The following is a 26,471-nucleotide window of genomic DNA, read 5'->3' on the forward strand; positions in this document are numbered from 1 at the left end:
CCCCCCACCCCATCTCCTTCCCCATCCCCCCGGAGGCTGGAACCGCTGCTGGAGTACTGGGCATCTGGGAGGATAGTGCCCGGGCTGAGGGGCAGGGCCACACTGCTGGTCCTACACGGCCTCCTCACAGCCCCGGAGGCCTGACCCCTTCCTGCCCCGCACACTCCAGCCTGTGAGGCTCTGCCTGAAACCTGAATCTGTAATTAGCACAAACCCGACCCCCTAGGAAGCTCCCCAGAGCACAGAGCCTCCTTCAGGTCCTTTGTTAATGGGGTGGGGGGGGTTGCCCCTTGTGACCCAGACACCTGCAGCTTATGTAAGCCGCTCCACCCCCCCCTGGGATCCTGGCCTATCTTACCAGAGATAAGAGTGGGTTGAGGTGGGGGTGGAGGAGGGGATAGGAAGGACTGTGTGGGGGTGGGCGAGCCACAAACGGGCAGATCTGCAGGGCAAAGGCTGACGGAGCCCAGGTGGAGGGTGGGGGCCACTCGGCTGCTGGGAGCCCTGGGTGAAGCCCCAGCTGGAGCCCCGAGTGGCCAACTGCCTGGACACTACCTGCCACAGGCTGCCACAGGGCCTGGAGTGGGCTGTCCTGGGCCTGCATGTTGCCTGGCCCCGTCCTGCTGGGCCTCGCTGTCATCCATAAGGGAAGTGGCCCCTCGCTTCCTGGGAGCCTGAGGTGGTCTGAGAGAGGCCAGAGAGAGCGGGGGGGGGGGGGGGGGGGCGGGCGGTGCGGCAGAGTTCTCTGGGGTTTTTTTGATGAGAAGGTTGGAACACTGGGTCTAGATGGTCTGGGGGCCCTACGCCCTCCTGAAGCCCCACTCTGAGGCTGAGAGTGCCTGCGGTGGGGACCGGGGTAGCAGGGCTTCCTCTTGGCTGCCCTTCTGGGGCATTTTTAGAGGACTTTTTTCCCAAGTGTCTCCTGACTTCTCAGCAAGTGGGCATGGGGCAAGCAGTCACAATCACTAGTACCCCCTTATCTGACCACCGAGCAGTGAAGGCTCCGGCCTCAGTGGAGCCCGTGACAGGGACTGGGTCCCACGTGCTGAGGCTGGAATTGGGCTCTTGAAGATGACTCACAGTGGCCTCCAGAAAAGAGGGGAAGGTGGCTATGGTGCTCATTTACTGCTGGGGTCCTCCCGACGAGGGCAGCGGGCCGGGTGGTGGGCCCTCTGGGACCCCTTGCTTTTCCAACTCAGGATCTGAGAGATTGAAAGAAATGAGGAGAAAGGGCCCGGAGGGAGGGGAAGCCTCTAGACACGGGGACACCCGAGGCCTCCTGTGAGGTGTAACCAAACTCCTCTGAGCTGCCGGACACGGGGCATCTGCGGTCCTAACCCCCTGGCCTGTTCCTCCACCTCCGGAGGCCCCATCCCGGCCCCTTACATAAGGCCCGGCGGGCTGGGCCTCAGCCATGGCCATGGCCTTCACAGACCTGCTGGATGCCCTGGGTGGCGTGGGTCGCTTCCAGCTCATCTACACGGCCATGCTGCTGCTGCCCTGCAGCCTGCTGGCCTGCCACAACTTCCTGCAGAACTTCACGGCCGCCGTGCCCCGCCACCACTGCCAGGGCCCCACCAACCACACTGTGGCTGCCACTGACAACTCAGGAGCCTGGCTGAGGGCCACCGTGCCCCTGGACCGGCTGGGGGACCCCGAGCCATGCCGGCGCTTCACAGAGCCTCAGTGGGCCCTCCTGAGCCCCAACACCTCCGTCCAGGGGGCAGCCACGGAGGGCTGCAGGGACGGCTGGGTCTACGACCGCAGCGTCTTCCCGTCCACCATTGTGATGGAGGTTAGAGGGGGCCGGGCTGCGGGGGGCACTGCCCAAGGCCGAGGCTGGAGCATCCCTCTCTCCCTCACAGTGGGACCTGGTGTGCGAGGCCCGTGCCCTCCGCGACCTGGCTCAGTCCATCTACATGGCCGGGGTGCTGGTGGGCGCCGCCGTGTTTGGCACCCTTGCAGACAGGTGAGCCTTTGGGGATGAGGGTCTTCATTAATTTTTCTTTATTAAATTTTATTCATGTATTTTCAAATAGATAATGGCCATAATACATTCACATGGTTCAAAATTCCAGAAGGTACAAGAGAGCATGCAGGAGGCGTCCCTTTCCCACTCCGACCCCTGCCCTGCGGAAACTGCTGGAGGGCAGCCTGGTCTCTCTGTATCTCACCAGAGATGTTTTATGTCATGCAGTCCAAGCAGAGGCGTGCATAGGCTCCGTCCTTCCATTTTTGTACAAAGCCTGGCACACCCCACACGTGCTTCTGTGTCTGACTTTTTCTTCACTTTAAGGCCTCTGCATGTTCCTTTAGAAGGAGCCTTCCTGTCCTCCCTTCTATCCTGTACGAATGAGCCAGAACTAATGGTGACCGCCCCTACCGATGGACCGGGCACCTCTGGAGAGACGCCCGGGAAGCCCAACGTGCTGCATGGCTCTGCGGAGTCAGCGGCCGCGCCTGCTCTGCCCTCTTTCTCTTTCCTTTCCGGCTCTTCCTCCCCTTCTCTCCCCCTCTCCTCTCCCCTCCCCGCTGTCCCTCCTCTTGCTCTTGCCAGTTCAGGTTCTGGGGGATCCTCCCGGACTCCAGACCACACACCCTGGAGTGTAGACTGCCCCCTGGGCAACATGCCTCAGGCCCCTCGTGGCTGACTCTGTCACAGCCCTCATTGCACCGTGTCACAACACATCCTGGTCCTCCTTCGTCTGAGCTTCTTTCTTATCCATAGTGTCTTCTGTGTCACCAGCCCCCAGCTCAGGCCTGCCACTTAGAGGTGATCAATGAACATTTGTGTAACAAAATGAATGAGTGAATGAATGAATGAGTGTGTCATGGGCTATGGAGAAGAAATGCCATCCTCCTGGCCAAGCTGGGGCTCCAACCCTGGACCGTCACTTACAAATGGGGCAGTGCCAAGGCTGGAGTGGAATAACCCTGCCACCCCGGCCTGGGACTCCTCTGAGGTGTGACAAGCCCTCGCACCCCCGCTGACCTCCCGAACACAACCAGTTCAATGAAGACTTGGCCCTGGGGTCCTGCTCTTACCAGCCTGGGCCCCTGCCAAGGGCCCACCCCTGGGAGTTCTGGTCTGAGGCCTCCCTCCAACCACAAAGGCACTCAGGGGACCCTCCCACCACCTACCACACCGGCCTCGGGGCCTTTGCAGCATCTCTGCCTTTCCCAGACCCTGGAAGATTGGGGGCTTGGTAGGGGGCCAGAAATACTCCTTGAGTGAAGGAAGGAAGGAGGGAATACATCTCTTCATCTCCAGTTTTCTTCCCCAACACACTTCTCCCCCCATGACCAACCTCCGCCGCCAGTGCCTGCTCCCAGCGGATGTTCTGTTATGGAGGGGTGGCTTTGGGGTGGTGGGCAGGGGTAGGCGTGGGTGGGGAGCAGCTTCTTCTCACCCTCCCTCGACATCTCCCACGGGAGATGCTGCTGGCGCCTCTGGAAACCTAACCATGTGCCCATGGCCCAGCTCAGGCTGGGTCGCAAGGGCCCTCTGGTCTGGTCGTACCTGCAGCTGGCAGTTTCGGGGGCCGCCACGGCGTACGTCAGCTCCTTCAGTGCCTACTGCGTCTTCCGGTTCCTGATGGGCATGACCTTCTCCGGCATCATCCTCAACTCCCTCTCTCTGGGTGAGTCCAGCCAAGGAGGGGCCTGGAAGGGAGGGGTGCTCACGGAACAGGGGGAGGTGGCCCCCTCACTGGGCGTCTTTCCTGTTTCGTCGTGTTGGGATTCTCATCCAGTGACCTGGACTCAGAGCCTCCCGGGGGTTCTGGGGAGACCTGGGCTCTCAGCAGCGGCCCCGCCGGCAGCGAGCTGTGGACCTGGGCTGCCATTCACCCGTCTGTGAGCGGAGAGGGTTGGGTTTATTTCCTGCCTGAGTTAGTCATCAGTAACCACTTACTAGGCACCAACTGTGTTCCAGGCTCAGTGGGGGGCTCGGTGTGGGGACACAGAAATGAGGTGAGACTCAATGGTCCCCAGAGCTGCAGGAAGCCCAGAGATGAAGAGCCTCCAAAAAGGGCGAGGCTGACCCCGCCGGCAAAGGCGGCAACTCCTTAGCACCATGGTGGAGACCTACCTTCCTGGATGCCAGGTGGGAATGTCCCCACCCCAAAGTGACCGGGTCAGTACTCACTCCAGGCTGGTACCAAGCAGCCCCCGGGTGGCTCTGGCAGAGAGCACTGTGGGTCAGCAAGAAGCCCACCTGGAGACAGGCCTGCCTGCACTTCCTTCTAATTACTCAGTCTGCTCTGGGGACACCGCCATGCCTCAGGGAGGATCCTACATCTCAGGGGGGTGGGTGGGGGGGTGGATATTGGGGCTGGAGAACCAGGATGCACCAGGCCAGTGGCACCTGACACCCGCCTTCCCCATGTCAGGGCATGGAAGGGCGCTGAGCTCATGGTGGGATCTCAGTAATCCCACCCCACCCCACCCCCACTCTTCGGGGAGGGCGTCCAGCCACGACTTGTGGAATCTGAGGGCAGGAACGGACGTCCAAGGTCCAGCTCATGCTAGAATTGCCTCCATAACACACACACCCCATGTACACACACACTCACCTCGACACGCCCACACCCCTGCACACACATGCACCCTATATAAGCACACCCATACCACACAGACCTCTATGCAGACACACACACACACACACCTACTACTGTGTGCCAGACGTGATTCTAAGCACTAGAGATGCAGCAATGAAGGAGCGGATCCCTGCTCCTGTGGAGTCCGTGTTGTTGTGTGGGAAGACAGACAATAAACAACACTAATAAGCGAATTATATAGTATTTTAAAATTTGATAGGGGCTACAGAGGAAAACTAAATCCCAGAAAGGGAACAAGAATGGTGGGGTGGGGGAGAGGCTGCAGGTTTCCCTGGCTTGGTCAGGGAAGGCCTCACTGAGAGGGGTCACCCTGGCAAAGCTCGGAGGAGGCGAGGCAGTGCACCCTGGCTCTCTAGAGAAGACCATTCCAGCAAAAGCCCTGAGTGGGGAGTCTGCCTATTGCGCTCAAGAGGAGGGGATCCTTGTGGCTGGAGCGGAGCTGGGGGCTGGGGACAGATGAGGTCAGGGAGGGAGGGGCACTCAGGCACTGTGCTCATTTAGGGACTTGGGTATCGATTGCGTGAGACGGGAGCTCTGGAGGGTCCTGGGCTGAGGAAAGGCCTGACGTGATCTGACTCAGCATTTGCCAGGATCCCTCTAGAGGCCAGTTCCGGGCCTCCTGCGGTCACTCGGCCAGAGGCGAGGCTGGCTTGGGCCGGGTGTAGCAGGAGAGGAGGCAGGAAGGGCTCTGCTGGATTCTGCAGGTGGAAGCCGCAGGATTTGCTGATGGACTGGACACACGAGCTGGCTGCTCATTGGACAGCAGCATCCTCAGCCATTTATTGTGGTTCCCTCATTAGAGTGTGCATGATTTATTTAACCCGTCCCCCGTGGAGGGACAGTTACGTTGTTTCCAAGTTTTGCCATTTACAAAAAAATCATGAAATTGAGTCATTATATTTCCTTTTCTACCAACGGTTCACATCCTTTGCCTGTTTTTCTTTTGGCTCATTGGCTGTTTTCCTATTGCTCTGTAAGAACTCTTCCAGTATTACCGAAATTCACCCTTTATCTGTTGAGTTGCTTTTTTTTTTTTTGCTGACATTATGACTTTGCTTATGCTGTTTTGTTTTGTTTTTTTGAGTGAAGACACTTCTTATTTTTATGAAGTCAAGTTTGTTGATCTTTCCTTTCATTCTTCTGGGTTTTGTGACATTCTTGGAAAACGCTTTTGGATTCTAAGATTGAAAAAAAAAAGTCTACCACGATTTCTTCTAATATTTTTTTGGTTTTATTGGTTACATTTGGTCCTTTGGTCCACCTGGAATTTAAGGTGAGAGGCCGGCACACCTTTGCCCATGTCTCAGTGCATCTCTGGCATGATTTCAAGTGGCCACAGAGTCACCATAAAAGGGGTGGAGGGGGGCTGGCCCTGTGGTAGAGTGGTTAAGTTCGCGCGCTCCACTGCAGGCAGCCCAGGGTTTCGTTGGTTCGACTCCTGGGCACGGACATGGCACTGCTCATCAAACCACGCTGAGGTGGCGTCTAGGGGGTTTGGGGAGAAAAAGGAAAAATTAAAATCTTTAAAACAAACAAACAAAAAGGGGTGGAGGAATTAACAACCGCGTGGGCGCTGAGTCCAACGGCACCTGTTCTGGTTTTCTCTGCAGTCGTGGAGTGGATGCCCACCCGGGGCCGGACCGTGGCAGGGGTCTTGCTGGGGTACTCCTTCACCCTGGGTCAGCTCATCCTGGCCGGAGTGGCGTACCTGATCCGCCCCTGGCGGTGGCTGCAATTTGCCGTCTCTGTTCCTTTCCTAGTCTTTTTCCTCTACTCTTGGTACGTCCTGAGCAGAGTGGGTGGGGGAGGGTGAACCTGTGTGGCTGAGCCTCACCTGTTCCTGTGAGAGGCTTGGGGTGTGCCGTGGCTGGGACCTGCTGGACGTGGGGGGCACACAAAGGCAGGCAGGTGTTCAGGGGGCCGCAGGCTCATGAGCCCTGTGCATGGCTGTCGCGAAGCTCTGGTAAAACCCCTTCCATTAGTGTGAGGCTCCAGAACATGGCGAGTGCTTTGCCTTTGGGACAAACTCACGGTATTTTATAGGAGGGGAACTGAGGCACAGCCCAGGGAGGGTCCATGACTTATTCAAGGCCACCCACTGGGGTCAGAACCAGACTCAAAATCAGATCTGTGGAAGTCCCAAGTCCCATGTAGCCTCTAAGTACCCTAGCGAGTCCCTGTACCACATCCTGCAAAAAAGGAAGCTGGCGCGTCCCCCGGTCTTCCTGGTTCTGCATCAGCAGGACATTTTCCCGTTTTTAGGGTCTGAAGGAGGGTAAACGAAGGCATACCTGGGTTTGGGGATGGACTGAGCTCCCATCAGCTCTGGGTCATCCTTCATGCTTCTCTTGGTCCCAGGTGGCTGCCAGAGTCATCGCGCTGGCTCCTCCTTCACGGCAAGTCCCAGCTCGCTGTGCAGAACCTGCGCAAGGTGGCTGCCATGAACGGGAGGAAGGAGGAAGGCGAAAGGCTGACCAAGGAGGTAGGCGGGATGGGTGGAGGAAGGGAGGAACAGTTTTCAGTCTCGCTGGTGGCCTCCAGATGTGCTGGGACTCAGCAGCTGCCCAGGACTCAGCCACCATCCGGGTGAAGGGGCTGGGAATAAACAGAGAAGGAAGAGTTGCTGTGTGGCAACCATGTTTAACCATTGAATGACTGCTCGATCCGGGATAAATAATTTACCTGCTTTGTTCATCAGTTTACCCATCTGTGCAATGGGGAAATAACCCGCTCCCGTTGACATCCCCCCAAAATTTAAATAAAATGCTAAAGTAAAATAAAAATATTAAAATAGAAATCATAAAATGAAATTATCAAAGAATCAATAATAAAAGTACCATTTATTATAAATACCGTTTATGATAAGATACTTACCACTTATTATAAATAAGGACCATTTATCGAGCCCCACGCCAGGCACTGTGCTAAGGGCTCTATACACAATCTCATTTAATGCCTCTCTTTTGCCGATGAGGAAACTGAAGTTTGCATTACCAAGTTACCTAACCCTTGTAGGTCCAGAAGGGGACAGACAGGGAAACAATAACTTAGGTAATTTGCCAAAGAACATACGGTGGCAAGTGGCAGAAGCCCTCGGAACCCCTGCCGGTGATCATCAGCAGAGATGATCTCAGTCTATACCAGGAGGGTGGGGCGTGAGGGTCCCGCTGGAACCACAAGTGGCTATTCAGCCTAATCAGCAGGCAGCCCAGGAGCCCTGGAGACAGCCCGTGGAGGGCCTTCAGTCCCAGGATGGGGAAGAGCCCAGGGCCAGCCATCTTGCGGGGGACGTCGACCGTGGCGCTCCTCTCCACAGATAAAGGGATACCCAGCAGGGAAATGGGGCCCAGGTCCCTCTCTTCCCCTGACAAGCTTTCCTTGCCCAGGTGGTGAGCTCCTACATCCAGAGTGAGTTTACAAGCATCCGCACCTCCAACTCGGTCTTGGACCTCTTCCGAACCCCAGCCATCCGCAAGGTCACTTGCTGTCTCATGGTGGTCTGGTAGGTGATCAGCTTATGCCCAAGTCTTTGACCCCAGGCAGGGACAGGCCTTTTGTCTCCACTGACAAACTCTTAAATGTGCTTCATGCAATGAGCAGGTGAGTCTTGTGGAGTCAATCCCGCCCCATACTCTTTCCCAGTGTCCTCTGAGAGTCCTGGGCCCTCTGGCCTTCTGCTGGATGCCAAGAGGTGGCCATGGGTGAGACATCCACGCTGATCTAGGGACCCCCACATCTGGGCAGTGGTCTCACCTGGGTGGGGGCACCTATTGGAAGCACCCAGATAGCTTTTTCAAAGCATACCTTGTCCCGTCCTGATAGGCCCTTGGGGCTTTCCAGGGGGTTCTTGGAAGTGTCCCATTCTGGAAGAACACTTGTGGGTCCAGAAGGGGACAGACAGGGAAACAGTAATTTCCATGAGGTATGACAAATGTCCTAATAGACTTTCTCCTGGTTGGGGCTGCTGACGGTCACACAGGAGACGGAATTTAAGTGGTTTTTTAAAAATGGTTTTATTGAGGTCCTATTGGTTTATAACATTGTGTAATTTCAGGTGTACATTTTTGTATAGCTGTTTCTGAATAGACTGCACCTTCTCACCCCCAATAGTCTAGTTTTTATCTGTCAGCATACCTTAGGTGGGTTTTAAAAGATGGTTAATAGAGTTTGCCAGGTGAGCGGGCAGGAATTCCTAACAAGGACATAGACAGGCATGAAAATGTGAAATGGATGCAAATACAAAGGCAGGGGCCAGCCTGGTGGCGTAGTGGTTAAGTTCACGCACTCTGCTTTGGCTGCCCGGGGTTCACCGGTTTGGATCCTGGGCACAGACCTACGCACCTCTCATCCAGCCGTGCTGTGGCAGCATCCCACACAGAAGAACTAGAATGACTCACAACTAGGATATACAACTACGTGCTGGGGCTTTGGGGAAGAAAAAAAATACAAAGGCAACCTCTACCCGTCAGCACAGACTTGAAGCTGGCAAATCCTAAGGGAAGGGGCTGACGGAAAACAAAAAAGACCACTTTAATTTCGCTTGACGGGATGTCCTGGACATTTAGAGAACAGGGGTTGACATTTATGAAGCAGAGGTGTAGACTCTGAATGATCCGCTCTCTGGAGCAGACCCTCCATGCTCTTTAGTGGTAACCAAGTGGCTCTTGTAGACAAGACTAGCCGGGTGACCTGGAGCAAGTCAGCCAGCCCCCCTGCCTCAGTCTCCTACTTATGCACCTGCCCCTAAGGTCCTTCTGAGGACTAAAAGGTGACACGTCCCCCTGCACCTGCCCAGGAAAGCGCTTTGGGAAAGAGTCTATTCTCTGGTGTGAATTTGACGCTGTGTCCCACGTGCGCTGGAAATGTGCGATTATCCCCCACTCTGGCCTTCAGAGGGCTTCTGCTCCAACAGTGTTGCCTGCCAGTCAGTTCTGGCTTGGGCAACTGGAGAGCCCCCTCAGAAGCCTCTGGTGTCCCCTTGGAGTCACTGCCCTCCCCCAAGGTAATCACTATCCTTATTCTAATGCCCTAGATTACTTTAGCTTATTTTTGAACGTCACATAAATTTAATCACACGGTGTGTACTCTTCTTTAACCAGTGTCTCTTGTTCAGTATTATGTTTGTGCGATGCATCCGTGTTGTAGTACATAGCTTATTCTTGTTGAATTGCATTCTGCTGTATGAATATGCTACTTGTGGTGCAGAATAAGGGTCCCCCAAAGATGTCCTGATGTAACTTTGCAACTTTTCTGTGAATATAAATTTATTCCAAAATAAAATAACCAAAATCCAACAAAAAATTGTACCCAGAATATATATACGTATATATTCAATCAATGAGTAGTATTGATCCCTGTTGTAACCCCGGGCATCTGTGAATACGTCATCTTATCTGCTTCGAGATCATAGAAAGTATCGATACTGGTTTCTGCCCCAGCTCCTGGCACAGAGCTCCTACAACTCTTGTGATTTCTAAGTGATGAGAGCACGAGAAGGCAAGGACGAATTTTGTCTTTGTTTGGGGAGCCTCATCTGCCAGCTGATGTCACAGCTCCTTGTGACCAGGACAGGAGTTTTCTAGGTTTCATCTTTGATGAGGCAGGGCATGGGGGTCCCAGGAGCCACAAGGAGGAAAATATCATTTTGGATTATCGGGGACTCTGCTGGTTTAACATAACTGAGTCGGGATGGGGCCTTTCTCTTGCTGACCCTTGGAAAGTCGTTCTTCCCGAGAGACGAAAGTAGGGCACGGAGTAAGAAGGCAACTGTTTTGGATTGCGGTGGAGAGAGGGGATCCGCCGCTAATCAGACAGGCCCAGTCCGAGATTTCTGCTGGAAATAACAGAAGCTTTTCTAAAACGTCTAGAGGTGGGGGCGTGGCTTTGCTCTGGGCTCCCTGGCAGAGGAGGGGAGATGAGGAGGAGGATGGGCAATGAAAGTCCCCAGCTTTTCCTTGTAAGTTCTCCATCTTTGTCATCCCCTCTCTGCTGCCCTCGGGGTCTGGGTCACTCCACATCCTGCCAAAACTAAGCCAAAGTGTTGGGAAAGAAGACCAGAGGCTCGGGAGGGTTTTTAAAGATTTTATTTTTTCCTTTTTCTCCCCAAAGCCCCCCGGTACATAGTTGTATATTCTTCGTTGTGGGTCCTTCTAGTTGTGGCATGTGGGACGCTGCCACAGCGTGGTTTGATGAGCAGCGCCATGTCCGCGCCCAGGATTCAAACCAACGAAACACTGGGCTGCCTGCAGTGGAGCGTGTGAACTTAACCACTTGGCCACGGGGCCAGCCCCTCAGGAGGGTTTTTAAAAGGAAGGGTGTCCCTGTGATCCTTCAGGAGATGTCAAGGCAGGGAAACGTGAAGGGTACTCTTGTTGCGTGTTTAATGATGTGACAAAGTTTTTTCAATGGTGGGGAGAGGAACATGGGTTTCCTTCCCTGAATGCCTGTCTCCACACCAGAGCTGAAGCCCCGAGAGGGCAGGCGTCTTGTCCATTTCGTTCACGACCGTGTGCAGCGGCATGGGAGAACATTTACATGGTGTGGGGAACAAATCACACAACAGATGGACGCGGGAAGGAAAGAAAGGCAGGAACATCTACAACTGAGAGAAGAAGGAAGGGGAAGAAGACAGAAAAATACGGGACAGAGAGGACACTAAGGGACAAGAGGAACTGCCAAGAAGGGAGCAGCCGGTGGAGAGCGAGGGTGGGGAGAGAAGGACGCCGAGGGGTGGTCAGCGCAACGCCCATCCTGTCGAGGCGGGGTGAGGGGACTAATGAAGCAAAACTGGTCTTTCCAAGGTCAGATTGTCTGCTCTCCAGCACAACAACCCCAGACCAGACGAAGCCCACCTCATGCGGCCTTCCCTGCGGCATTAAGGGCCATGAGCTATTTCACCCGGGTTTGTCTGTTTTCCAGAGTGCTCAAAGCAATATGTTGGGGGCCTCGTCTCTGATCTCCATCTGGGAGGAGAAGTGGTGAAATCAGACCTGGATTCTCCCTTGACTCCCTCAGGCCTGACTAGAGCCAACAAGAATCACTGTCAGCTTTTCCAGAAGTTTCTTCTCTTTTTTTCCATCTCCAGTGACTCACATAGCCAGGGATAGTTGGGAGGGGTGGAAGGAGTTTCTCGGGAAGTAATTTGGAGGCAGCTGCTGGGCCCTGATGGAGAGAGCCCGCTGCCAAATTCTGTTTTTCCACCTCCCCTCCCCATACGCTCCTGGGCCTGTGCCGGCATGTGGCCTGCAGAGAAACAACGCCTGGTTTTGTCCTGTTTTTGTTATTTCTTAGTTGTGGTAAAATACGTGTAACATAAAATTTGCCATCTTAACCGTTTGTAACTGTGCAGGTCAGTACCGCAGTGTTAAGTACATTCACGCTGTTGGGCAACCGATCACCAGAGCTCTTTCCATCTTGTCAAACTGAAACTCCGTCCCCATTAAGCAGCAATTCCCCATTCGCTCTCCCCAGGCCCTCAAAACCACCATTTGAATTTGACTCCTCTAGGGACCTTCTATAAGCGGAATCATGCAGCATGTATCTTTTTATGAATGGCTTATTTCACTTAGCATAACGTCCTCAGGGTTCACCCATGTTGTGGCATGGTCAGAATTTCTTCCTTTTGAAGGCTGAGTAATATTCCATTGTATGGATAGACCACGTGTTGTTCATCATTCATCCGTTGGTGGACGCTTGGGTTGCTTCCGCCTTTTGGCTTTTGTGAACAAGGCTGCTATGAACATGAGTGTACACATCTCTTTGAGACACTGCCTCGGGGGCCTCTGAAATTTCTGTGGAGACCCCAAGTGTGGGGACCCCAGGTTTTTGTGGTCGGTTGGACTGTAGACCCTCTCAGCAGAAGCAGCTGCCGAGTTCCCAGTGGACAGTGGGAGGCGCTGTGAGGGGCCGGTGGAGCCTTGGCCTCATTGGAAGCCTCCTGTTTTCTCCCCCTAACTCTTAGATGTGATGTTCAGACCAGCTACTGGAGGTGGAGGGGCTGGGGAGGTGCTGACAGGGGAAGGCACTCACACTCCAGGTCCCACCAACTGGATTCAGGGAGAGGGACGTGGAGGGAGGGGCTGGGCCAAAGTCAGAGACTTAGGGGACCGGGAGGGGGGGTTGTGCCAAGTCAGGGGATTTTAACATCCTGAGGAGAGGAGCCTTGTGTCATTTATCCTTGTGTGTCCCCCATCCCCTGGGTCCAGGACAGTGGACCCTGGGGTGAAACAGGACCATTCTGCCCCTGCTCCCAGGTTCTCCAACTCCATGGCTTACTACGGCCTGGCCATGGACCTGCAGAAGTTTGGGCTCAGCGTCTACCTGGTGCAGGTCCTGTTCGGGGTCATAGACATCCCGGCCATGCTGGTGGCCACCACCACCATGATCTACGTGGGCCGCCGGGCCACGGTGGCCTCCTTCCTCGTCGTGGCTGGGCTCATGGTGATCGCGAACATGTTCGTGCCGGAAGGTGAGCCATCCGCTTCTGCCGTTACGGCCTGGGAGCCCCAGGGGGCTGGGGGCTGGTGGGCAACACGTACAACAAGGGAACAGGCTGAGACAGTCTTTTGGATCTGGAAATAAAGTGGCCACCAGATAGTAGAGTTCTTGTTAAACACTTAGTGCCAGTATCCATGACATGGTGGAGGATCTACAAAGGACACGAGTCTTTGCCTTCAAAGCCTTTACTGTCCTGCCAGAGAGATTATTAGACTGATGCATAAAAACAGCTGGAGAGCCAGAGGGCCGGCTGGTGTGTCCACCTGGAGCCCGCAGGCAGCATCATGAGGGTTGAGAAGTCAGGGTTGAACCTCAGCGGGCTGGCCCTGGAGCAGTGGTTTGCAAACCGGGCTGGAATTGTCACCACCCGGAGACCTTTGCAAACCCCCAGTGCCCAGGGGTTCCAGGCCAATGCCATTAGTTTCAAGGACTGGGACGCAACCCTCAGTATTTAAAAAACTGTGAGCGATTCCAGCAGGAAGCCGGGGTTGAGGATCAGATCCTGGAGCGTGCGTCCCAGCTCTGCCACCATGGCCTGGGGCATGCTGTCTCATTTCTCTGTGCTTCACTCCCTCCCTTGTAGAGCAGATAGATTAGTACTAGTGGTATTTTGATATATTTTCTTCTGATGCTTTTTCCTATGTATAGATTTTGCATTTGACATAATTAAGATAATATTACGTGTGTATATACAATACTATAAATAGGATTATATATGTATACGCATGTATATATTATAAAATGTATCCTTTTTCATTATATGTTGTAACATAAACATTCTTTTCTACGTTAGTACAAATGTTTCTTGACCCTAATTTTTTATTATTTTATGATACTTCATCTTGATTGGTGTTTTCCAACTCTGGCTACACATTATACTCTCCTGGGGACCTTTTAAAAAGTACCCAAGGGCCGGCCCAGTGGCACAGCGGTGAAGTTCGCACATACCGCTTCTGAGCGGCCCGGGGTTCACTGGTTCGGATCCCGGGTGCAGACATGGCACAGCTTGGCAGAAGACATGCTGTGGCAGGTGTCCCACATATAAAGTAGAGGAAGATGGGCACGGATGTTAGCTCAGGGCCAATCTTCCTCAGCAAAAAGAGGAAGATTGGCAGCAGTTAGCTCAGGGCTAATCTTCCTAAAAAAAAAAAAATAAATAAAATAAAATAAAATAAAATAAAATAATAAGTAAAAGATACCCAAACTTGGCACCAGCCCCAAGGCATAACAGTTAAGTTCACACACTCTGCTTCAGCAGCCGGGGTTCACAGCTTCGGATCCCGGGTGCAGACATGGCACTGCTTGGCAACCAGCCATGCTGTGGTAGGCGTCCCACATATAAAATAGAGGAAGATGGGCACAGATGTTAGCTCAGGGCCAGTCTTCCTCAGCAAAAAGAGGAGGATTGGCGGTGGATGTTAGCTCAGGGCTAATCTTCCTCAAAAAAAACCAATACCCCAACTATGAGCCCATCCCGAAGAGGCTTTGCCACAGTGGAGACGGGGCAAGGCCCAGGTGTGGGTGTTTTATAAAATCTCCCCTCTTGATTCTGTGTGCCACACGGAGCTGCCACCAGATCCAGAGGACGGGCCATAGTGTCCTTGACCTGTGCCCCGATGTTGGACACGTGCGTTGGAGTTTTGCTGTTTATGACCAACAGCATGACGAACATATTCATAATGATGGTAACAGCTAAGGTTTAAAGAGCACTGAGCACTTTGCACCCAGGACGTCATGTCAACCTTCTGACAAGCCTGTGAAGCAGGCGCTGGTACTTTCCTCATTTTACAGATGAGGACAAGGAGGCTCAGAGAGGTTAAGTAACAGTAACCAAGGTCACTCAGCTGGGTCAGAGCTGGGATTTGAACCCAGGCCTAACTCCAAAGCTTGTCAGCCTTCCCCCAGGACTTGGTGACAGATGGCAATAAGGGAGGAAGGAGGTAGAGGTCAGAGAAGGGCAGTGGGGAACTTCTGGGCCCCAGGTGGGACCAGTGAGGTAGTGAGAATCCCAATTCCCACCCCCCACCGCTGCCACGTGACTCTGCCTCCCTCCCCTGTCCCCTCCTGAGGCCCTCCCACCCCCTCCACTACCCCCCTTGCCTCCCTGCTCCCCTTTGAGGCTCTGAGCTCCCCACCCCACCGGCTCTGCCTCCCCCATCCCCAGATATGCAGACCCTGCGCACGGCCCAGGCGGCGCTGGGCAAAGGCTGCCTGGCCAGCTCCTTCATCTGCGTGTACCTGTTCACGGGAGAGCTGTACCCCACGGAGATCAGGTGGGTGCATGGGGGCAGGCAGAGGAGCGCCTGTCCCGGCCCGGGAGGCCCTGGTGCTGCAGGTTGACACCTGCTGGGTTTGTCCAAGCGGGACCCCTCTCTCCTTTCTGCTCTGCCCCCTGACACCCAGGCCCTGGCACTCCCGGCCCTCTGGGGGCTCCAGGCCATGGCTACTGACCCGTCCACACTCCTTGAACAGGCAGATGGGGATGGGCTTCACCTCGGTCAACGCCCGCCTCGGGGGCCTGGCGGCGCCCCTGGTCACCATGCTCGGGGAGTTTGGCACGGTCCTGCCACCTGTGGGCTTCGGAGCCACCTCGATCCTGGCCGGGCTGGCCGTCTGCTTCTTGGCTGAGACGCGCAACATGCCCCTGGTGGAGACCATTGAGGCGATGGAGAGGAGGTGAGGGGTCTGTGGGCATAGTGGGGTAGGGGCGGCCAAACAGGCTGCAGGTTCCACTGAAACCACTTGGGGGCAAAAAGCATCCTTGAGCTGGTAAAACGTCCTGGCTGGACCAGTGAGAGCCGTGGGGAAAGACCAGCGATGCCTACCGCCTCCATCTGCGGAGGCTTAGCTTTCCAAAGAACAGAGCCAGCAACGAATGGGGAAATAGAAACAAGAATACGCTGTGGACCAGGAAGAATAAGAACATGAGTTGAAGCGAAGCTGGCAGAGGATGGGATGCTGGTTTGGCAGAGGAGAGGTGCCCGCCTTTGAAGCAAAGACAGGGCCGTGCGGCTGCCGCGTAGGGCTTCGCATGTGGCTCAGAGCTTCCTGGCAGCAGAAAGGGGGACCCCATTAGTGACTTTTGTCTTACTGTCAGAGACGAAAAGGAATACAGTTCCTTGGGGAACATGAAGCTTTTCTTAGCAATTAGCAGTAGAAGAAATTTCTCTTGTGGGTCTCCTTAGAGAGGTCGCCGAGTAAGATGACAGCAATGTCCTTGACAACGTTCCTAACGAGTGCCAGAGGGGACTTGGTGTGGCTCCTTGAAGCATTTTTCGGCAGCAGTGGGCTCAGCGAAGACCCTTAGTTTTGAGGAGTGGGGGCAGGGAAGGTGACAGAGCCCAAAACTGTAGCTTTCTCTGAGAGTCCAGCTTGATCCCACAGCTGAACCCATCTCTGCCCAGCAGGCTCTGTGGGTGCCCTTAAAAATACCCCCCACCCCATGAACATCCCGTGTCTAACCTGAGCCGCCGGACTCACGCAGATCAAAGATACGTCCTTGGCAAGTCCTGTCAATTCTGCCTCCAAAATTTGTTTCGAATCTGTCCGTCTCTCTCCACGCCATGGCCGTCCCTGTCCTCCTAGCCACCATTATCTTTTGTCGAGACAACTCCAAGAGACTCTGCTCGTCCCAGGTCCCTCTCTTCTTAGTCTCTACACAGCAGCTAGTGGGAAAGGCTTATTGTGTAAAGATTCACGTCACTCCCTCCTTCACCGCCTCCCCTCTGCACTAAGGATAAAATCTCAAAGCTTTCAAGGCCCCGGACCTGGCCCCTGCTCACCTCCCCACGGTCAGCCTGGCCACCACCAAGGCTGTTCCCTCTGTCTGGAGCTCCTTTCTTTGCCCTTTGCCTGCTTGTCTTCCACCGCCCCGCCCCCTCCCCACAGACGGAGGTCCAGGTATCCTGGTGCTGGGTAAATACCTGTCAAGAAGCCAATCCAGAGCTTACTTGCAGAGGCTCTGAGATGTTGCCTGAGGGGCCCAAGTATGTGAAAAATGGTTGGAGAAGTGCCCTCCCCTAATATTGCAGACAGAACCACTGTAATGATCTGGCCTGGACATTTTTTAAATCACATTTTGCCTACCCTGACTATAGAAACATCCCAGTAATACCAAATGAAGTTCTAGTTTTAGGTAGCATCGCGTCCTTTGACCTTGCCAGGAACAATTTATTGTAAAACTACTGGGGCCGACCCGGTGGCGCTGTGGTCAAGTTCGCACATTCCACTTCTCTGCGGCCCAGGGTTTGCTGGTTCGGATCCCGGGTGAGAACATGGCACTGCTTGCCACGCCATGCTGTGATAGGCGTCCCACATATAAAGTAGAGGAAGATGGGCACGGATGTTAGCTCAGGGCCAGTCTTCCTCAGCAAAAATAGGAGGATTGGCAGCAGTTAGCTCAGGGCTAATCTTCCCCCCCCCAAAAAAAAAACAAAACTACTGTATGTGGTTGCGGATATGGACTAATCACATTATGGAGACCATTTGCTAAAAATAATTTTAATCTTCATAGTAGTTGATAACAAGCCATTCTTTCTCATAACGATTTCCGGTTGGGTCTGATCTAGCTGGCCCTGTCGGGAGTCCGTTCCTCCCAGGAGGCGAGGCCCAGGTGCACAGCTGAAAAACTTATTAATGTCCACAGTGTGGGAAGCTCTCTAAAGCTTAACAGATGTTGTAAAGTAGTCCCATATTTTGTATTGCTTTTATCGTTTATTTTTTTTAATTGTGTGTGCGCGTGACATCGGGAACAATCTCAAACTTACAGAAGTGCTATGCTAGACAAAGGACTTTTTTTTCTGAACCATATAAGAGAAAGTTGTTGACATCTCTTCCAAATGCTTTAACGTGTATGTCCTCCAACAAGGATCTTCTCCGACATGACCATCATATCGCCACTGCAATCAGAAAATTAATGGTGATACATGACTACCATTTAATCCTCAGACCTCATTCAAGTTTTGCCCCCCAACAATGTCCTGTGAAGCAAAAGGATCTGGTTCAGAATCACAGGTGGCATTCAGTTGTCGCATCTCCTTCAGGCTGGACTAGGTCCTCAAGTGTCCCTTTGACTCTCATGACTCCAACAATGACACAAGGTTTTATAACTGGAAGGACAAAAAAGACTCCACAAAGCACTCTTACATAACGCTTTCATAAGGCAAAGGATGCGATACACTAGGAGGAAGGAAATACAGGCAAAGATCGGGGAGGCTCAGGGTAGCAAGGTGCACTCCCCACGGCCTCTCTTAGTCCCCAGCGTGCCTTTCATCTCTGCCTCGCTAGCTATCACGATGAATGTGGGCTACCTCCATCTCAGGGAAGCCAAGGCACGAGTTTGCTGAGGGGTCTTTTATATCCCATTGGTCACAACCCAAACCAGGGCTGTAACCCGGTAAACCAATTGCAGACCTTGGGAATCTACAGTTTTCAATAAGCAGTGTAGACAAGCTGACAGAGGCTGCCTCCCAGGGGCGTTCAGACTTTAACTGCACCTTGTAAATCACCGGCTCGTACATTTCATCCTCGTTTTCATTAATGGTCAGTGTCTTGGCTCCAGATAGCTTTGAAGATGAACACAGAGCCATGACAAATCAGCTGTGAGTTAACAAGGACCTTGACTGTTTTGAAGATACAGACTAGCTATTTTGTAGATTTTCCCTGGGTATGGGTTGTTCTGATGTTACAGGTTATAGCTTATGCGTCTCTGGCAGTGCTGTCGCAGAAGCGATACTGTGTCCTGCTGATTACACCCTATCAGGCAGCACACATTTTTCATTTGTCCTGTGATATCTCTCAATCCCTTGATTAAGGTGGTATCTGCCAGACTCCCCCACTGTGAAGTTACTCTTTTTTCCCCCTCTGTAATTAACCAGTATTTTGTGGGCAAGTACTTTGAAATGATGTAAATATTCCCTTCCTCATCAAACTTTCAATTTATGATGTATTTATTTGGATCATTATGGATTTATGGCTTCTCATTTTTTCAATGGATTATACTCTGTTTATTTTGATGCTCAATTTATCCTAGATTTGGCCAGTGGGGACCTTTTGACTTCTGTGTCCTTTTAAACTTCTTTGAGCATATCCTTGCTTTCTGGCACAACCAGACATTCTGGGCTCATCGTTTCCCTGTGGCAGTCCTGGGAGCAGCCATTTCTCTGAGTGTCCTGGTTCATTATAGCAGAGAATGGTATTCGGAAGCCAGGATCTAGATGTGAGGGGCTTGTCGTTACTGCCCTCAAGCCCTCCCAGTGGAGAGGTGGGGAATACACGAATATACATATAGATACATACACATACCCTTACATCTTTATTTCTCCACCTACAGATCACACTGGAAACTGTGAGTTCACAGCAACCCCTCCAATTCCAATCCAACACCACCGATTCAGCCCCGTTTTCTCCCTTTTCATATTCAACTCCCTTCTCTGACAATGAGAAATGTACCTCCCTCCATCCTTACCATATTTCCTTGTTTGATCAGTCCCCCTGCGTGTAACCTGGCCCTCCCTGCATGGACCCCCTCCGCACCCTGCTTGCGCTCTGTCACCCTGCGCCAGGCCACCCCCCACCGGGGACACCCACCTTGCTCTGCCCCACGGAACGGCTTTAGGATTGCATCGTTCAGGCAGAGCAGGGAAGAAAAGCTTTTCATATCTTTTCGATGACACAGGTTGTCATTCTCATAAACAGATAAAGGACAGTCCCCTCGACCCCCACCTCCTCTAACCTCACGCCCCTCCAGATTCCCCTTGTCCTCCCAGAATTCCCCTTGGGATTATAACTAGCGTTAACAATGCCAAAAAATAGACTAGCCACTCCCAAAGCCTATTTGCATCTCATGTAAACTTTTGCCCAAGAAGTTTAGACCTATCGTTATTAAAGGGGAAACGGACACGGTGCTTATTTAGCAAGCAGAGTGAGCTGACTTCTTGGGGAAACGAAGCCCGCTCTTGCGTGGACACCAGCAGGAGCACGTCCAGACGGAGCGGGGCCATGAGTGAGCCGGTGAGATTAGTGAATGCTGGTCTGGCAGGTTTGCAGAGTTCTGGAAGCCAAAGATTTTACCTAGTGTTTAATTTAGGCTTTTTGAAATCTAATTCATGTATTCAATTACGATTCGTTGACTTCCTACTAGGTGCCAGGCGCAAATAAAGGTGTGACTAAGAGAGAACAACTGGGAAGTTGGGGTGGCTCTACACTTAAAGGAGGAGGAGGAGTTAGCCAGGCTGAGAAGGGGACAAGTGTGTCCCAGGAGGAGGGAACAGCCCATGCAAGCCCCCTGAGGTCCCAGAGAGCTGAGGGCTGCTGAGCCAGGTGAGAACCTGACAGGTGGGGCTGGAGTGGTGCCCCGGGGCAGCCCTAGAGACCAGGCTGAGAATTTAGGTTTTTATTTTCAGTCAACAGAGAAACCACTGCGAAAAAAGGATTTGATGTGGTCTGATTTGTATTTTTAAAGATTAGCACCTGAGCTAACAACTGTTGCCAATCTTTTTTTTTCTGCTTTTTTTCTCCCCAAATTTCCCCAGTACATAGTTGTGTGTATTTTAGTTGTGGGTCCTTCTAGTTGTGGCATGTGGGACGCTGCCTCAGTGTGGCCTGATGAGTGGTGCCATGTCCGCGCCCAGGATCTGAACCAGTAAAATCCTGGGCCGCCATGAACTTAACCACTCGGCCATGGGGCCGGCCCCTGATTTATATTTTTAAAAGATCTTCCTGTCTCCTTGGCGTTCTTGAATCTCAGACTAAATGTGACCTGGGGTCTAGGTGTTTCGGGCAGTTTCTCCAGAACAGAGTTTCTCAAACTTTTTACATTATAACCTACTCCCCAGCCCCCAATAAGGAGTCTTTTAACATATATATTTTTCCTAATTACACTCTCACCCTCCCAATAATATTTTATTTTATTATTTTTTTTTAAAGATTGGCACCTGGGCTAACAACTGTTGCCAATCTTTTTTTTTTTTTTTCTGCTTTATCTCCCCAAACCCCCCCTGTACATAGTTGTATATCTTAGTTGCAGATCCTTCTAGTTGTGGAATGTGGGACACCGCCTCAACGTGGCCTGACGAGCGGTGCCACGTCCGCGCCCAGGATCCGAACCCTGGGCCGCCGCAGCGGAGTGCGCGAACTTAACCACTCGGCCATGGAGCCGGCCCCCAATAATATTTTAATACCACAGATATACTGTGTATCCGTTCTTCTATTGCGGCCCTTTGGAAGGCCACAAACCACTGTGGTATGGCAGATGTTTTTGCCCCTGAAGAACTAGTTTTTGCCCCCTTGGAAGCAATGTCACCTCCATGAAGCATGCATTCTCTACAACCACAATTGTGTGTTCCAATAGCCATAAGGACTCGTTGCAGTTGAGACTTCAAGAGCCATTGAGAAGCTGTTAGTCAGGTACACATTTAGCCTGCCCCTGCATGATTCCCGGGTGTCCTGCTCCGTGGGCTTCCTCAATAACCTGTCTGGGGTTCTTTTCGACAGCTGTTGTCCAACCAAACTTGAGACAGAAATCATTCAACTTGTTTCAGTTTGGTAGGAAGTGGTGAGGTCAGGGCAGGGGAAGCAACACAGAGCTTCTCTCCTGAGTCAGTCAAATGGAATTTCAGATACTTGGACAATAAGAATGAAGCTTATCTCATTTTTCTCAATTTCTAATCTCATCAAACAATTATGACTGCTGGTCACAGGCCTGGGATGTCAAGGATTAAGATGAGAAGAAAATGACCCCTTTCTAAGGTTCAAGTGACCCATCCCCAAGATGGCGGCACGCCAAGAAGGATTATCTCTAAGCCGCCTGTGACACGGTTCCTGAGGTAAAGACATAAGTGGACTTTCCCCAGCTTTATTTCGTAGGCAGGCAAAAATCCATTTGTAAATAATTTGTTTCTGTGTAAATTGCCAGATTCTTCATTAAACGGTCTGAATGCGTGTGGTCCTGGGGTCGGCCCCTGTGACTCGTGGAGCTTATGTCCCAGTTTGTTGGGGCACCATAGCAAAGGAACAGTTGACTAAACCTGTTCAAAACTTCCTTTCATGTCAGGATGGAGCATTCACAAGGGAGGAAATGCCAATAGGAAGTAAACAGAGAAGTATTCACCTCAGTCACGATCAAAGAAATGTAATTCAAACAGGGAGATGTCATTTTTAAACATCCAACGGGGAAAGGTTTTTAAATATAGTGATAGTCAACGCAGGAGATGTGTGGGTAGGGGGCAGGAAACTCCTGAAGCCTTTCTGGAAGGTTCTTTGGCATAACTGACCATGAACTGTAACAATTTTCATATTCTTCCAAGCAGCAACGGCATTTCCAGGAATCTGCCCCAAGAAAACAAGCTGAAATGTGGACAAAGTTTATTTACAAGGATGTTCATCACCATGCTTAATGTACATTAAAAAAAAAGTAAATGCTCCAAATATCCAACAATTTAAATAAATTTTGACATTATGCAACAGTTAAAAGTTAGGTTGATGAAGAGAGTTTAATGGCATAAGGAATGTTTACAATATACTGTTAAGCAGTATATTATAATTACTTATGATATCTTCCTAATTATCTCAAGAAATATGTTGAGAGAAAGAAATATACTAAAATGGTGATAGTCATCGCCTCAAGTTATAGGTGACGTTTTCTTTTTTCCTGACTGCTTTAAATTTTTAAAATTATCTCCAAATTATCTATATTGGAGGTTTCCTTTGATGATCAGGAGGAAGAGGCATACAGTGAAAAAGTTACACGAATTCAATTAGGTCACTTCCCAGACACAGGGCAGCCCCTCTTCAGGCCCAGAAGCCAGGGAAGGGACCTGGGGAGATGCTCCCTAAAGTCTGCCAAGATGGTGGAAAGATCCAGAAGAGAGGCAAACTGGCCTGGAGAAAGTTCAAGGCTCCAACCAGTCACTTTCCATGGAGCTCGCCCCCTGGAAGCGGGGCATGGAAAGGTGAGGGGGAGGGGGGTAGATTTTCAACCCTTCGTTGATCGGGCTGTCCACTGAGGCCAAAGCCCAGGTCCTTGGTGAGCGGGGACCTCCTGCCACCCCGCTATTCACAGTGACCTCCAGTTGCACAGCTGACCCAAGCATGATTTTAATGCTAATTTCACTCTATTTCAGTCATTAAAAAAGAAGATCATGGATTTCACGTCACACAACGGGCTGGCTCTGGTCATCTTTGCTCGTTTGATGAGTTTAAAAGTAGCGTTGAGCAAACCTGACCAGTGCAGAGTTGAATCTGGAGAATGTCTGCCTTTGCAATTTTAGGAATCGTCTTTAAAGGGGTGGGGAATCTATTAAACGGAACTGAGGACAAGCAGGTAGCGAGGGAGAGCCCTGCCTGTCGGTCCCCACCCACAGACACACGACACGTAAAACCAAGAAGCTGAACAAACCCAAGCAACAGAGTCGGAAAGACCAGGAGTCTTAAAGGGCAGAATAGAGACGAGGACAGCAGAGCAAGAAGAAAGAAACGTTTCTTTGTGATTATGTTAAGAAATAATCACCCCCACAAAAATGGTTTAAACCATTGAACTAAAAGATTAGAAATAGAAAAGTTAAAAGGTAAGGTTAAAAACACTGGCAAAACATTTTGAGGGACCGGCCCTGTGGCCGAGCGGTTAAGTTCGCACGCTCCGCTGCAGGCGGCCCAGGGTTTCACCAGTTTGAATCCTGGGCGTGGACATGGCACCGCTCATCAAGCCATGCTGAGGCGGCATCCCACATGCCACAACTAGAAGGACCCACAACTAAAAATACACAACTATGTACCACGGGGCTTTGGGAAGAAAAATAAAATCTTAAAAAAAAATGTTTTGAACGTCGAAAAAGTTCTAAAAATGGAACCAGTAGACAGGAGAAATTGGCAAGATGTGTTAATGATTAAAACAGGGAGATACAAAAACCAAGACTGTTAGGTAGAACAAATACTTATCAGTCTGCAGGCCAGGATAAAATAAACTAGAGGAGATGGAACACCAGTTATTTCAAAGACTAGAGGGTTAAAAGAGAAAAAGGCTGAATTGGATCTGGTCAAAAGACAGAGAGCCCAGGGGCAGCCTTCGGGCTGTTTGGGGGCTGTTCCAGGTGACTCCCTTCGCTCTCACCCTCCCTGCCTCCTGGGGCTGGCTCTACCTGGGGCAGGAAGGACACTGACAGTGTCCAGTCCCCAGGGTCTCTGCTGGTGCACGTGGTCCACAGGCAAGCCAGACCCCACTGGGTGACCTTGGGTGCGTGTCTGGCCTCAGGGTTTCATCGGAAAACTCTTCGACCCTGAAGGTTTTCCAAGTCTGACTGTTAAACCAGGCCAGTCTCTGCCGGCTGTGAGACCTCAGGAATGGAGCAAGGAGGGAGCGGACGGGACAGCGGGAGGGCGCCCGCTCAGTGTCCCACAAGGACTAGAGGAAGTGCCACCGCGGCTTCCACCTTCCCTGGGGGCTTTGGGAGAGTGGAGACTGCCTGTGGCCCAAACACCCTTGAACACCGCGCACACGCCACCTGCCCCTCAGCACCTCCCTTCTCCCTTCCCATGTCGTTTTTCCAATTGTCTTTTCCTTTCAACAGAGTCAAAGCAGGCCTTTCAAGGAAGGATGCAGAACAGAAGAGTGAAGATATTTCTCTGCAGCAGCTGGGGGCTTCTGCCCTTAAAGAAACCATCTAAGCTACCGAGAGCCTGGGGCTTGTGGCAGCACCTCAGCTGGGGCCCAGACAGTCCCGGGGGGGAGGTCGGCTGAGGACTGGGGTGGCTGTGCAAGCCCACGATCAAGAGCCGCCCACAAACCAGGGTGAAGGCTGCAAGAAGGAAACCAACCAGCAGCAGCCCGTTGACGTTACAAATGGACAGAAAGGAGAAGCCACGCCCAGGAACTCCCGCTTTCCCATCCTCGGATCTGCCTCTTAAATTCTGTTCATTCTTGTTCCACCTGGAACCACTGTGTCTTTGCAGAGTTAGGGTGACCTTTCTGCCCCTGTTGGCCCTGGAACAGCCCTGCCCCGCTTGTCCTTGAGGAACGTCCAAAACTCGCTGTGCCCCACTCACGTGGCATTTACTCTTTCCTGCCTTATCTGATTCAAGCTCTCTTCCCCTGTGTGTGACTTCCCTCCTCCACTGATAAATGTCTCCACGGCAGGGCCTTCTTGTCCCTTGAAATGGGCCTCGGAGATGGTACCTGCTCCATAAATAGTTGATGAATAAATGACGAAGCCAGACTCAGATGATGGATAGAGATCTCTACCTGTCATTTGCATTCCTGGCAATACCACTTTGCAGAAATGGGATGTGGTTCGGTTCCCCAGAAGTCATCCAGAGGGCTGAATCGCTGGTGTGGGGTCAGCAGCATCCTCTGACCTCATGGATGTGTGCCTGCATCCCTGACCTTGACCTTCACCAGAATTCAGGTTAGATTCATAAGGGATTCAAATCCTGGCCTGCTGGGCGGCCTTGGGTAGGTTTCCTTGTCTAAGCCCTTCCTCCCGGAGTTGCCAGAGAATCAAAGAGGTCAGTGCCCAGTCTGCTCAGTGCCCAGAAAAGCGCAACGTAGGAAAGAAGCAGGAATATCACAGTTTGGGCAGGAATCAGTGCAATCTGCCCTTCTGCCAAGGTGGGTCTCAGCAGTGTAGTCCTTGGACCAGAGCTTGAACGAAACCCCTCCAAACAGCTTTCCCAAGGCCCTGGCCTTGATGCCCCGAATCCTCAGTCCCTCCCATAGAGATCACCTCTCATTCAACCATCCACCATGTGAGCTTCCCTATTCGAGTTGTTCTCAACCCACAGCCCTCTGCAGAGAGTAAATTTGAAAGGTGGAGGGCTGCTGTGCCCGGTCACACTTTAAGATTCACCTTGGGAGTCACCTCTTCCAGGCAGCCCTCTGTGACCTCCCCTGCCTACCTCTGGGCTCCCATGATGCCCCGTACACATCCTCCCCACTGCGTTGTAATGGATCCACGTACGTGCTCGTCTCTCCTGGGGGCTCCTTGAAGGCAGAGTTAGGTCATCTTTGCCTGGTACGGTGGCCCACACATAGCAGGGGCTCAGTTCACATTGCTGGAACCAATGAAATAGTCACAAGGATTAAAAAAAAGTGTCACTGCTGAACACTGAGGGAAGAGGCAAAAAATGAAATGGGAGCCCTGGGGAGAAGAGCAAGATTTGTATGTATCTTAAAAACCAATCTGTTATAAACACCATTCTATTTTTGCTTTTGAAGAAAATGTAAAATAGTGATTCTCAATCCTGGAGTCAGCTATGAGCTTTTTAAACATTCCCGTGCCGGGGCCCACGCCCAGGGATTCCGATGTCATTAGCTGGGGTTGAGAATCGCTGGTCTAGAAATAGCTTTCCTGGCCAGCGAGAGAA

General features: G+C 52.0%; 2 protein-coding genes across 2 annotated transcripts; both read left to right on the top strand.

Moving 5' to 3' along the window:
* The first annotated feature begins 1,347 nt into the window (after positions 1-1,347).
* On the top strand, positions 1,348-2,651 carry LOC139074426 (solute carrier family 22 member 20-like). The gene is made up of 3 exons (XM_070564643.1): positions 1,348-1,795; positions 1,866-1,969; positions 2,558-2,651. The coding sequence occupies exons 1-3, from the start codon at positions 1,415-1,417 to the stop codon at positions 2,649-2,651; spliced, it is 579 nt and encodes a 192-aa protein (XP_070420744.1). The 5' UTR covers positions 1,348-1,414.
* Positions 2,652-3,472: 821 nt separating this feature from the next.
* Positions 3,473-25,326, top strand: LOC103559157 (solute carrier family 22 member 20). Its single transcript, XM_070564644.1, has 9 exons — positions 3,473-3,641; positions 6,230-6,398; positions 6,790-6,894; positions 6,978-7,101; positions 8,006-8,121; positions 12,872-13,086; positions 15,280-15,388; positions 15,588-15,791; positions 24,680-25,326. The coding sequence occupies exons 1-9, from the start codon at positions 3,473-3,475 to the stop codon at positions 24,774-24,776; spliced, it is 1,308 nt and encodes a 435-aa protein (XP_070420745.1). The 3' UTR covers positions 24,777-25,326.
* The last annotated feature ends 1,145 nt before the right edge of the window (positions 25,327-26,471 follow it).

Source organism: Equus przewalskii, chromosome 11 (assembly GCF_037783145.1).
Source record: "Equus przewalskii isolate Varuska chromosome 11, EquPr2, whole genome shotgun sequence".
NCBI classification, from domain to species: Eukaryota; Metazoa; Chordata; class Mammalia; order Perissodactyla; family Equidae; genus Equus; species Equus przewalskii.

Coding starts and splice junctions, on each gene's coding strand:
- LOC139074426 (XM_070564643.1), top strand. CDS start 1,415: ATGGCCATGGCCTTCACAGACCTGCTGGATGCCCTGGGTGGCGTGGGT. Junction 1,796..1,865: donor CGTCCACCATTGTGATGGAG/GTTAGAGGGGGC, acceptor TCTCCCTCACAG/TGGGACCTGGTGTGCGAGGC. Junction 1,970..2,557: donor TTTGGCACCCTTGCAGACAG/GTGAGCCTTTGG, acceptor TGCTCTTGCCAG/TTCAGGTTCTGGGGGATCCT.
- LOC103559157 (XM_070564644.1), top strand. CDS start 3,473: ATGGCCCAGCTCAGGCTGGGTCGCAAGGGCCCTCTGGTCTGGTCGTAC. Junction 3,642..6,229: donor CCTCAACTCCCTCTCTCTGG/GTGAGTCCAGCC, acceptor TTTTCTCTGCAG/TCGTGGAGTGGATGCCCACC. Junction 15,389..15,587: donor CTGTACCCCACGGAGATCAG/GTGGGTGCATGG, acceptor CTCCTTGAACAG/GCAGATGGGGATGGGCTTCA.